A 12,787-nucleotide genomic window follows, 5' to 3' on the forward strand; every position below is an offset into this window, starting at 1 on the left:
TAGCAAAAACGCAACTGGAAATTGTTTTTATTGTTTTATTGTAGTAACCCCTTGAAAGTGCTTTAGGAAAATGTGAGGTGTTAATAGTGTATCTCGGCCTTTATGGTGTTGTTTATTCAGTTGCTACACGGGCGCAGCTTTGTTTATGTGTATCAAGGGTGCCTCCTCATTTTGTAATTGTGCTTTATTTCCTAAAAATTGCCTACCGAGCGTCACGTGATCACGTGCTGCTCGGGATTGTGGTTAATCGTCTCGCATGTTCGGTCTCAGTCGGCATACCTCATTCGTATACAGTCAACATTATAGTGAACATTCGTGCTAGCGTTGTGACCACGTGTATGTGCGTAAAGCAATTTTTTTTTTTGTGTTCAAATTTAGTGACTGTTATTTATTAACTGTACACTACGAAAATGGCCCCAATGAAGAAGAGGGTTGAAAAGGAAGGCGGTAAGAAGAAGGAGATGATTACGGTACAAATTAAGAAGGAAATCATCGAGAAGCACGAACAAGGTATGAAAGTGGCCGCCATCGCAAGATTTTATAAGAAGTCTACGTCAACAATTTGCACAATATTAAAGAAGAAAGAAGAACTAAGGGGACTAGACGTAGCAAAAGGAGTCACGAGAATATCAAAGCAACGGCCACGTATTCTGGAAGATGTTGAAAAGTTGCTTTTGGTGTGGATAAATGAGAAGCAACTAGCAGGTGATACTGTGACCGAGAACTTGATCTGTGAGAAGGGAAAGGCCTTGTACGCCGACCTCGTCAGTAAACAGCCAGGTACGTCTACAGAAAACGAAGAAGGCTTCAAGGCGAGCAGGGGATGGTTTGATAACTTTAAGAGGAGAAGTGGCATCCATAGTGTTGTGAGGCACGGAGAGGCTGCGAGTTCGGATGCTAAGGCAGCTGAGGCGTTCGTTGCCGAGTTCCAGAAGCTCATGGTTTCCGAGTGTTACCTGCCGCAGCAAGTGTTTAATTGCGATGAAACGGGGCTTTTTTGGAAAAAGATGCCAAAGAGGACCTACATTACAGCAGAAGAGAATGTAATGCTCGGTCACAAGCCCATGAAAGACCGTCTCACCCTCTTGCTGTGCGCTAATGCAAGCGGTGATTTCAAAGTCAAGCCCCTGCTCGTGTATCATTCTGAGAATCCACGAGCCTTCAAGAAATGCAAGGTGCAGAAGAGCCAGTTAAATGTTATGTGGAGGTCCAACAGCAAGGCTTGGGTCACTCGTATCTTGTTCGTTGAGTGGATCAATGAGGTCTTCGGTCCTGCAGTGAAGAAATACCTTTTAGAAAAAAAACTGCCACTCAAAGTCTTGCTGGTTATGGATAATGCTCCTGCTCATCCTCCAGACCTTGAGAACGACTTACTGGAAGAATTCGAATTCATTAAGATCCAGTTCCTTCCTCCCAACACCACTCCATTACTCCAGCCCATGGATCAGCAGGTCATTTCGAACTTTAAAAAGCTTTACATCAAGGCACTATTTCAGCGATGCTTCGAGGTGACCGAAGGAACTAACCTTACCCTCCGAGAGTTTTGGAAAAATCATTTCCACATCGTAAACTGCCTCAAAATCATCGATAAAGCCTGGGATGGGGTCACCAAGAGAACCCTCAATTCTGCTTGGAAAAAACTGTGGTCTGATTGCGTTGAGGGGTTTGCTCATGAACAGGAGCTGCCAGTTGTCGATGAAATTGTGTCCTTGGGGACGACCATGGGACTGGAGGTGAATAAGGACGACATTCAAGAGCTGGTGGAGGAATATGACCAGGAGTTTACCACCGACGAACTGATGGATCTGCATCGCGAGCAACAGCAAGGGGTGATGGAGGAAATCTCGTCTGAGGAGGAGGAGAAAAAAATGGAGACATCCCTCTCTTCAAATGAGATTAGGGAGGTGTGTAAAATGTGGGAAACAGTGCAAAATTTTGTAGAAAAGCACCACCCGAATAAGGCTGTGGCAGTGCAAGCGATGAATCTGTTTAACGACAATGCAATGTCATATTTCCGCGAAATCCTCAAAAGGAGGCAAAAGCAAGTGTCATTGGAGAGGTTCTTTGTTAAAGTCGCACAAAAAGAAAAAGTCAACAGATAGTAGTGATTCCGTTAGTGACAGTGAAAGTCGTTCTACCCAATAATTAATAAATTCGATTGCTTTTAAAAATATAAAAAGGTATGTATGTATTTTGTATTAATCATTTTTACAGTATGTGAATATTTTTGAGTTTTGGAACAAATCATCTGAGTTTCCATTATTTCTTATGGGGAAATTCGCTTTGATATACGAGTGCTTTGGATTACGAGCACGTTTCCGGAACGAATTATGCTCGCAAACCAAGGTACCACTGTACTGCATTTGGATTGCAGCAGTCTCAAAATAGTATAACATTTGGGTATGTTTCTGGGATTGAGCAACAAACTCAAGATAGCTGATAATTTAAAAATACCTTATTTTTTTACATTGGATAATTGTCTAGGCTGACATGAAGTTCTCTGAGCAGTTCCAGCAAACTGGTAGAACAGCACATTTGGTTCTGTCAGTGATATACAGAACTTCATCAGCAGGGACAAAGATGATTGTCCATCCCATTGTATAAAGCAGTGATTAGGCCACATCTGGAATAGTGCATTCAAGGTATGGAAACCTCATTTTAGGAAGGACCGTAAATCTTTTAAAGAGGTGCAGAAGAGCAATAGGATTAGTGGTGGGACACAAAAGGATGTTCTTATCAAGAAAGATGGGTTCTCTAATTTCAATATCTGAAAATTAAGAATCTATATGGTAACAAATTGATGTGTATGAGGCTTTAAAAGGGTTTGGTAAACTAAATGCAGTGATTGCATCCTTACTGTTTTCCAGCTCGCTCTCTCTCTCTCTCTCTCTCTCTCTCTCTCTCTCATTTAAATTATAAAGGGATGGTTGCAGAAATTATGTATGGAAATCTGTATTCAGCCAAAGCATGAATGGTTGTTGGGATAAGCTTCCAAACCATCTTTAAAAAAAATTTAAAGATGGTTTTGAAGATAGTGATTGCCGAAACCATCTTTATTCATAAGTAGCATCATTATCAACACTTAGGGTATGAAATTAAAAAAAAAAAAAAAAATTATCATTTGCTATCATGATTAATAATATTTTAATGTTTACATGGCAAAATTGCATTGATCAGAAATAAAAAAAATTAATTAATAAATAAAAAACTTTGAATAGGAAATGTTCAAAATTGTCCCCCCTTCCCCCTGCATTATTAGCATTTTAAGATATCTTTGTTTTTTACCTCAATCCGACACTTATATTTCAAAATTTGTGCCAACATTGTCTGGTTAATTATTTATCTTATGACAGTTACCTAAACAAGAAATTTTGCTTCCCCGTTCAAATAGTTTCATGTGTCTGCATGAAACTATCTTATAGGTGTATAGTTAGGAATTGTGTGGCAGTTATTTTCAAGTGTTTTACCCTATGTCAAATGTGTGTTGATGATCCTAGCAAAATTTGGATTTAGGTATGTATTAAACTCATACTTGTGTATTAATTAAAAGGAATGCATAAGTTTGTGCCATGGAGAAAAGCCTTAATGTATGAGACCAACTAATATTCATAAAGAATGCCAGTGATTATTCAGGCTATATCATTAAATAGATCAATGAAGTATACTAACTCACAATTTCTGTCTAATCAGTTAGGTTTATTGAACCTTAAACTTGAAATAAATTGCATATAGGCTGGCCCTAACTATTACTATTATTAGCCATATGGTGCAAGGAAGCTCGAGGCTTATGCTGAGTTACCCTGTGTGTGTGTGTGTGTGTGTGTGAGAGAGAGAGAGAGAGAGAGAGAGAGAGAGAGAGAGAGAGAGAGAACAAGCTCAGGACCCTGGTGTGCCAAGCCCATACTCACCAGATGTGAGCCCATGGGGTTAATCAGTCAAGCCTGAATACAGAAACCACTTTGGATACTGACAAAGGAAGTATGTAACATGGACCATTAATGTATCAGTATGCACATTAGTACTTCATTCTCATGTTTTATCGTTCGCCTCCCATATGTCATGTGTAAGTTTAACTACTATTTGTTTGAATTGGTTATTTTTTTTATTACCCAAACTTCTCTCATGTAAAAGTACCTTTACAGTGGATAGCATCACCCCTCTTTTTTCATGTGAAAAAGTTGGGTGGGATTAACATCCTCTGAAAATGTGAAATACCATTTGGTTGGAGGGAACTTTAATGGGCACTGTATCCAGCTTTAGAAGTGCAGGTTTTTCATCCCCATAAACAGAAATCACCATGGAATACACAATTTATGGACATGATAACACTATCTCATGGTTCTGATTGCTTCACTGTTTAAAAAAAATGCATAAAGGGAGGACTTGAGGACTTTTAGTTTTATATGTAGACTTCATTTTGCATAAATAAAAGGATTATTAAAATATAAAATAATTACATTATCTTATCAAAAGTCATGAATCACCCCTGTGATGGCAAAAAATTGTGATTACAAAATATACAGATTGTTTCCTACAAGCTAATCAGTGATTAATTCAGAATTCATTAATGTGTGTACTAATGATGAGTGCACAGAAAATTGCAAACAGTTCTAGTGGGGGAATGATAGTTGTAGGGGATGCTATGAGTAGAATTTTTGCATGTGATTTTGTTCAGGAAATAAACATTCCCAAGTTGACATTTGGCAGCGGACTGAAGAAAGGAAAGTTCAGAAGTGACACTGAGCTCAAATGACAGATGGTTATTTCATATGTCCATTAGAACCTAGAGAATCTTAGTTTGGAGCTGCAAGCAAGCCTTCAAGTGTTTCCACATGTAGAGAGGTACATTCCAGGAATCCCATTGTTTAGCATCCCGATTTGTTTTAATGAAAACATACCTTCTATTTGTGGTGCAAGACAAACTGAACTTAGACTCTAAATTAGTATAGATTGTTACTATGGAGCAAGGAGTCATACTACATATTATTCCAATCTGATGGAGAATGCTTATTACCTGAGTGTGTTGTTCCCAACTGTAAAATTGGAATGAGGTGGTGTCATAGTCTGTGGGCTTCATGATATGGACTACGTCCACTAGTTGCAGTGCATGGAACCACATGTGGTGGGACTTCTGATGTTCTGGACAATGCTGTGTGCAGTAAGCTGGCAATTTTATGAAACTGGTCCTTACACTTTCCAACATGAAAATGCTCCATGTTGCAAAGCAAAGATTGTAAATGTGTGTTTTGAAGGGAATAACACCAGAACATTGTGGTAGGCAACACAGAACCAAGATCTCAAATCCAGTCCAATATCTTTTATATGAATTGGAACACAGAATTAGGCAAGCAAAGAAGACTCTCTTCATTATTTGAGGTCACGAATACCTTAAAAATAGAGTAGAGTAAAATACCACCAGAGATCTATCAGAAATTGAAATTGTCTTCTACAGTGCATTGAAGCAGTTTTTACAACTGAAAGTAACCAATACACTGATTTTTTTATTTTATTTTAGTAAATACATGCTTTATTCATAACAACTACCCTATGACTTTTGGTAAGCTAGTATATTTTTCTCCCACAAAAAATTGGAGATAGATCAGTATGAATACTTCAGAGTTTTATTACCATGTAGCACTGTTTAAATAAATAACTATAAAACTATTTTGAGAAGAAGAATTTTGATAAAACACCTTTACTGTGGTATAGGACAAAAGATGATACTGATGGTTACTCACCTAGTGATACTGAACCAGAAACATCAACAGCCAGTTCTGACAAGATGCTAAGGGTCCCTTCTAGTGAGAAATATATGAAAACTTTAAGGATGTCATCAAAGCAGATTGTAAGTATGGCTATATTTTTTGCAACAAATTAATTAAATATAGATGCACTTAACTAGTACGTAATGTTAGTAATATTCACTCTAACCTTCAGTATATAACATTTCCCAATTCCAGCATTTGATTACTTATTCTATTTTCTCTCTTTTATATATATTACCATTAGAACACTGTTAAGTAACACTGTTACCAGGTTGTGTTAAGTAACACAACCTGGTACTACTTAACACAACCGCATCCTTTTAAAAAGGGAGTGTGGGTAACTTGAGGTTTTTGATTGCTTAGGTATTCCTTTTTTAGTCTTGGTATTTGGAGATAGCATTGACCTTTTATTTTCCCATTTCCATACCAATTCTTCTTCTCTCTCTCTCTCTCTCTCTCTCTCATTACATTCATATACTTTGTCTCAATTTATCCATTTAGTTCTGAATTTGTTGTTTATATTGCATCCAGTTGATTCCAGTAGCATTTTTATGTTCGGAGATAAAATTTTAAAAAAATGTAAAAAAAAAGTGCACTTATTATGAAAAGTCACTGAAAGTTTTGATATTGTTCTTCCTAAGTAATTAAAAATACTAAAGTTTATTTTTATATGGTAGTGGTAAGTAGAGGTTCAGCTTCATAACAATGGGTCATACATTTCTTCTTGTGGAGTATGGATTCATACATGCATACTTATGATCATATTATATTACTCTGGTAAATTGTCAGCCATTATGTTACTCTGGTAAATTGTCAGCCATTAAATATTTGGTGGTGTTAGTGGATTATTTCACATTATAGATGATGCAGAATTTGCAGATAAAGGGACCACTGGGTGACAGTGATCACAATGTACTGATATGGGAATTACTTAAAGATGTAACTACCATCAAGGCTAAAGGGAAGAGCTTCTGCTTTTGTAAAGGTGACTACAGAGGTCTCAGACAGTTTTTAAATTCTGTACAGTGGGATCAACTGATGATGTTACCAATGTTGAATTCTAAATGGGAAGCCTTCAGGGACTTAATTTTGAAGGCTACTAGGCTTCTCATTCCAACTAAAATACTGTTCAAGGTTTTAGTCCTAAATGGATGTCATATGAATTAATGAGGCAGCAGAAAAGAAGAATGTATGGGATGCATATAAAGTATCAGGTGACACAGAAGCCTATGGCAGGCATAAACTAGTCTGTAATCAAGTCACAGGTTAGGAAGATGAAGGCAGATAACAACAAATTTTTGGAAAAGGATGCAAAGAAAAACAGCAAAGAGTTCTTTACTTATGTAAATTCTAGAAGGAAAGGGATGAATCAGATTGGACCACTTAACATAGATGGGTTGACTATTGATGATCATGCTCAGGTAGTTGATAAACTGAATGAGAATTCTGCATCTACATTCACACGTGAGGAGTTATTCAATGAGTGGAGTGCCAGAAGTTAATCAAACACTAACAGGAAGCTACGTGATTATGTAATAACTGAGAGCACAAGTGGAAGAGAAATTGTTGAAGTTGCACCTGGGGTGGACGGATCTATCCAGTTATATTAACGGATGCAGCAAAGGAAATAAGCAAACCCTTAACCATAATTATGAGAGCTTCCTTCGACTCAGGGGAGGTCCCCATGGACTGGAGGTGTGCAAGTGTATCACCAATTCAAAGTGGGTTCAAAAGGTGACACAAGTAACTACAGACCTGTTAGTTTAACTTGTGTTCAGGTGAAAATGATGGAATCACTGGTTAAAAAAGCAGGATCATCTAGACAAGACTAGTAATCAACTAGACAGTAATAGTTAAGACACAGCATAGGTTTGTTAAAGGGAGACCAATTTGATTGGATACTACGATGTGGTCACAAAGGAACAGAATGCCAAAAATAATTTTGATATCATATACTTGAATTTCAGGAAAGCTTTTGATACTGTTGCAAATGGAAGACCGCTGTGAAAATTGGAGTGGTATGGCATTAAGGGTAAGTTTCTACAATGGATAAAGGGATGGTTGAGTGGGAGATGGCAGAGAATGGTAATCAATAGACACTGCTGTTCGTGAACAAATGTTATTAGTGGAGTTTCCCAGGGTTCAGTGCTGGGCCCATTGTTGTTTTGTGTGTTCATCAGTTATATTGATGAAGGTATATCAGGATTAATGTCCAAGTTTTCAGATGATACAAAGGTTTCCAGTATTGCTAATGACAGTAAAGACAGTATGCTACTCCAACTGGATCTAGATAAGTTAGGGCTGAGAAGTGGCAACTGAAGTTTAACATTTACAAATGCAAAGTACTGTATTATGGATAGCAATAACCCAAGAGAAATGTACCAACTGTGTGGTACTACACTCAAATAAGTGGAAAGTGAAAAAGACCTGAGGATAATTGTGCAGTCAAATATGAAGTTTTCTGAGCAGTGCAGATGGGCTGCCAGGGCAGGTCATGGAGTCTTGTCAATGATATATAGGAATTTTGCTGGCAGGGACAAGGAGGTGATTATCCCATTGTACAAGGCAATGGTCAAGCCACACCTAGAGTACTGTGTACAGGTCTGGAGGCCTCATTTTAGGAAGGATGTAGAGTTGCTGGAAGTAGTATAAAGAAGGGCAACGAGATTGGTGAGGGGAACAAAGTGCTCTTACCACGAAAGGCTTAAGTTCTGCAAATTGCAGTGCCTAGAGAGTAGGCACCTTTGAGGTGATCTGATTGAGGTGTATAAGGCCTTGAATGGGTTGAGCAAGCTGAATGCTGATGGGATTCTTCCTCTTGCTCAGATTAAGAACTGGTGGGGGGGCAAAGATTCAAATTGAGGAAAGACAGTTGTAGAATGGATGTGTGGAAATTTGTCTTTAGCCAGCATGTGGTTGATTGGTCGAACAGACTTCCATCTCTTGTGGAATTTGATAGCCTAAATAAATTTAAGGCTGAGCTGGACAGGCATTTAGAAGGAATGGAGGGTTAAACTGGGAGAGTTTTTGGCTGATGCTGCATAAGCTTGCTTTCTTGCATAATATGCATCTGCTAATGCTAATTTATGGTGCATTTTTTGTGATATCATTTAGGATTCTCCAAGTGTGGGTTGCAAATCCCTCTAGGCAGTCCTAAGCATCTTTATGAGAGATCCAAATTTCATAAAAAAAGCTGTAAGTTTCTATTCTTATGTTATTTGATATATAGATTAAAATTTAATTAATAAAATAACTTTATATATCTTTCACAACTGTAACCAAGCAAAATCAGTTTTATATATTGGGGGAGGGGGGGAGTTGCATAAATTCATTTATTATTTCTGGAAGTTACAGGTGTCAGTTTATAAAGCATTATTGTAAGGGATTGTAGTAATATGCCACAACAAATGAAGGCTGATATTGGCATTCAATTATTAAACTCCTTTTTAATTATAAGTCCAGCGCTACAACTTGTGCTGGATGCTATGGATATCTGGAGTTGTTCCCTTGACAACTATATCTGCTGTTACATTGCATGTAGCTGTTCAGAACTATTTCATTAGTGCAGAGATTTCCAGAGTAGGTGTTGCATCATGTCCCAAAGGATGTCAGCTTCTTTTTTTTCATTGATTTCATTTCACTGTATATCTTGCTATAACTGATTGATTAATGTGCAATTATTGGTTAATACTTTAAAAAAAAAATTATTTATTTTTTCATGCATGTCATACTTGAAGGTCAGTGAGCTCTGGACATCCTTTCTCTTTGAAAGTTAGACCTGACCCAGTCAGTTTTCAAATAGCTGTGGTTAGGCTTGTGCCTAGTAAACCATCTTCTCTTTGACTTGTTTAACATGAATGAACTGGACTGGTACAATTTATTACCGTTTTTGAAGACTAAATGCACAAGGCATAATATGTTATGGGTTGAGATTAACTATATAATATTGGTGTAAATACACCACAGTTTACCCATAAATTTAACTACATAAGTTTATGCCGTGTGCATTTAGTCTTCAAAATAATATCATTAACTTCACAACGTGATGGCATGTCTGCATTATCAGGGTACCTGCCCTCCCACTGACGAGTGAGCCAACAAGCTCCAAAATGCATCTGGGCAGTGGTGCCCACTGAGAATAAATAACAGTAGTGCAATACCTGGTATCTTGTTGTGAAGGTAGCCATAATATGAGATATAATCAAATGATGCCATTACACTACTATAATACACCAATATTATGTAATTTATTACCATGTAATTTTATTGCCAGGAATGACGTGAATGACAGCACTGCAGTATAGAGAGTGGAAAACACTGGGCAGTTAAAAATATAAACAGAGCTCAGCAATCATTTACTTGTTTTCCCCTCAGTGGAAGTTGAAAGTAAACTAGTAAATGATTGCTACTCTTGCTACAGGAGAAAGGGAGCCTAGTTGTTGACTTTGAGCCACTAATTAAACTCTATATGACAGTTATTGTTTATCTGAAGGTCCTACTGAAGCCAAGTAGGACTTTCAAACAAACTGATGACTTTCTTTATTATATTTAACTTTTACTGTATTTTGTCCAGAGATGCATGCTGCTGAATTCTAACCACTGTGCAGTCATTTTTACCTTACCATTCATATGTGAAAACTCCCACATGGCAAGTGACAATTATAGCTGCCTGTTTGGTTTTATTACTCTGCATTTACATGTATGTTTTTTCTTGTTAAATATCACAAAACAAAGGAAGATATTTACCATTAACTTAAAAATAAGGGACAAATAGAGTAGGGCATCAACTTATTTTAGTTACATGCAGTATGTCAGTTTAAAAACCTTTTGGAAAATATTGTTAGGTAGTCTTAGCAATCGTATATTGGCATATACTAATGCCAATATACTAATGGCATATTATGGAAGAAAGCAAGCTTATAAACCATCAGCCAAAAACAAAGTACTGCATACAGGGTGTCTGCTGCCCATATGTAGTACTTTGCATTTGTCAATGTTAAACTTCAGTTGCCACTTCTCAGCCCATCTTCCTAACTTTTCTAGATCCAATTGCAGTAGCATACTCTCATTACTGTCATTAACAATCCTTCCAACCTTTGTAGCATCTGCAAACTTAGACATTAAGCCTGATATACAGACATTAAGCCTGATATACCTTCATCAATATCATTGATAAATACAGAAAATAACAATGGGCCCCCAACACCAAACTCTGGGGGACTCCATAAATAACATTAGTCCATGAAGAGCATTGTCCATTGATTACCACTCTGTCTTCTCCCACTCAACCATCCTTTTATTCATTGTAGCAACTTGCCATTAATGCCATACTGCTCCAATTTGTACAGTAGTCTTCCATGTGCAACAGTATCAAAAGCTTTCCTAAAATCTAAGTATATGATATCAAAATTATTTTTTGCATCCAATTCCTTTGTGACTGCATTGAAGTATCCAGTCAAATTGGTCAGACAAAGTTTCCCCTTAAACCCATGCTGTGCCTGAACTATAACTGCAGTCTTGTCTAGATGATCCTGCATTACTTCTTTAATCAGTGATTTCATTATTTTCCCTGGAACAGAATTTAAACTAACCGGTCTGTAATTACTCGTGTCACCCTTTGATCTACCCCTTTGTGAATACATTTGTATTTCTCCAGTTTGTGGGGACCTCCCCTCAATCCAAGGATGCTATCATAATTATGGCTAAGGGTTTTCTGCCTGCCTTAATATAATGGGATAGATCCCATCCACCCTAGGTTCCTTTTATTATGTTTAACTTCAACAATTTCTCTTCCACTTTCCTCTCGGTTATTGCAAAATCATTTAGCACCCTATTAAGAATGTAATAAATTTCTGGTCTCCTCTTCCCTAGAAAATTCTTCATGTGTGAATGTAGATACAAAATGCTCATTCAGTTTGTCAGCTACTTGAGCAGGATTATTAACAGTTGAATCATTGATGTCAAGTGGACCAATCTGATTCATCCCCTTCCTTCTACAGTTTGCATAAGTAATGAAGTCTTTGCTGTTTTTCTATGCATCCTTTGCCAAAGATTTCTTGTAATATGCTTTTGCTTGCCTAACCTCCTTTGTGACATGATTGCAGACTTGCTTATATCTGCCTTAGGCTTCTGTGTATCCTGATAATGTATAAGCATCTGTGCATTTTTCTTTTCTGCCACAAGCCTGATTAGTTCATGTGACATCCACTTGGGCCTGAACCTTCAACAGTATTTCTTAGTTGGTATGAAAAGCATAGTAGCATTCCATGATTAATTCCTTGAATGCTTTCCATTTAGAATTTGCTGTTGGTAACATCATCAATTGGTTTCATTGTATAGAATTTAAAAACTGTTTGAGACCCTGTAGTCACTATTATTAAAGAAAAAAACCCTTCCCTTTACCCCTGTCTTTTAGCACTAATTCAGTGTTTTGAAAGCTTTAAGCACTGCATTGTTACCAAAAGGTTTGAGAGGATAGTAATATTCCCATATTTTGAAAGTTATAAAATGCAAATGTGATAATTAAGTAATAGAAATACAAAGCTACCAACTGTCCAGATTTACAACGGAGAATCCATCTTTTTGACTCAGTTTGACTTCTGTCTCAACGTCACACTAGTATTAATACCATAAAGTTTCTCCATCTTTTTGCGAAAACATTGATTTTTATTTCTGGGGTCATATGAAATCGCTAGTTTATGACACCCCTGTTGACAATGCTGAGGAGCTGGTTGCAAGAATCGCAGTAGCTGCCGAAGAAATTCGAAATTCGCCTGGAGTATTCCAGAATGTTCGGATGTCCATGCGTCGGAGATGTGAGGCGTGCATTGTAGCCCGTGGAAGAAACTTCGAACACTTACTTTAATCCATGTACCTTTTGCTTCTTTTCATGTATTATTAAAACGATTTCTCACTTACGGTCTCTTTTCTTTATGGTGCTTCTGTGTACAACACCGCTTCAGGAAAGCATTTCCGACCCCACATTGCTATATGATTTCGAGTTGTCAGGATGTACCCTACCT

At 37.4% G+C, this 12,787-nt stretch overlaps 1 protein-coding gene across 2 annotated transcripts in view; it reads left to right on the forward strand.

The window, feature by feature from the left end:
- Positions 1-12,787, forward strand: part of Lpin (phosphatidate phosphatase LPIN) — a 257,365-nt gene that overhangs the window by 186,303 nt on the left and 58,275 nt on the right. For both annotated transcript variants that reach the window (XM_090385615.1, XM_090385616.1), the window contains one exon: positions 5,710-5,845. In XM_090385615.1, coding sequence (XP_090241741.1) covers positions 5,710-5,845 — 136 coding nt within the window. The remainder of the gene's footprint in view (positions 1-5,709; positions 5,846-12,787) is intronic.

Source organism: Mastigoproctus giganteus, chromosome 12 (genome assembly GCF_048544385.1).
Source record: "Mastigoproctus giganteus isolate SK-2022 chromosome 12, ASM4854438v1, whole genome shotgun sequence".
Lineage (NCBI taxonomy): Eukaryota > Metazoa > Arthropoda > Arachnida > Uropygi > Thelyphonidae > Mastigoproctus > Mastigoproctus giganteus.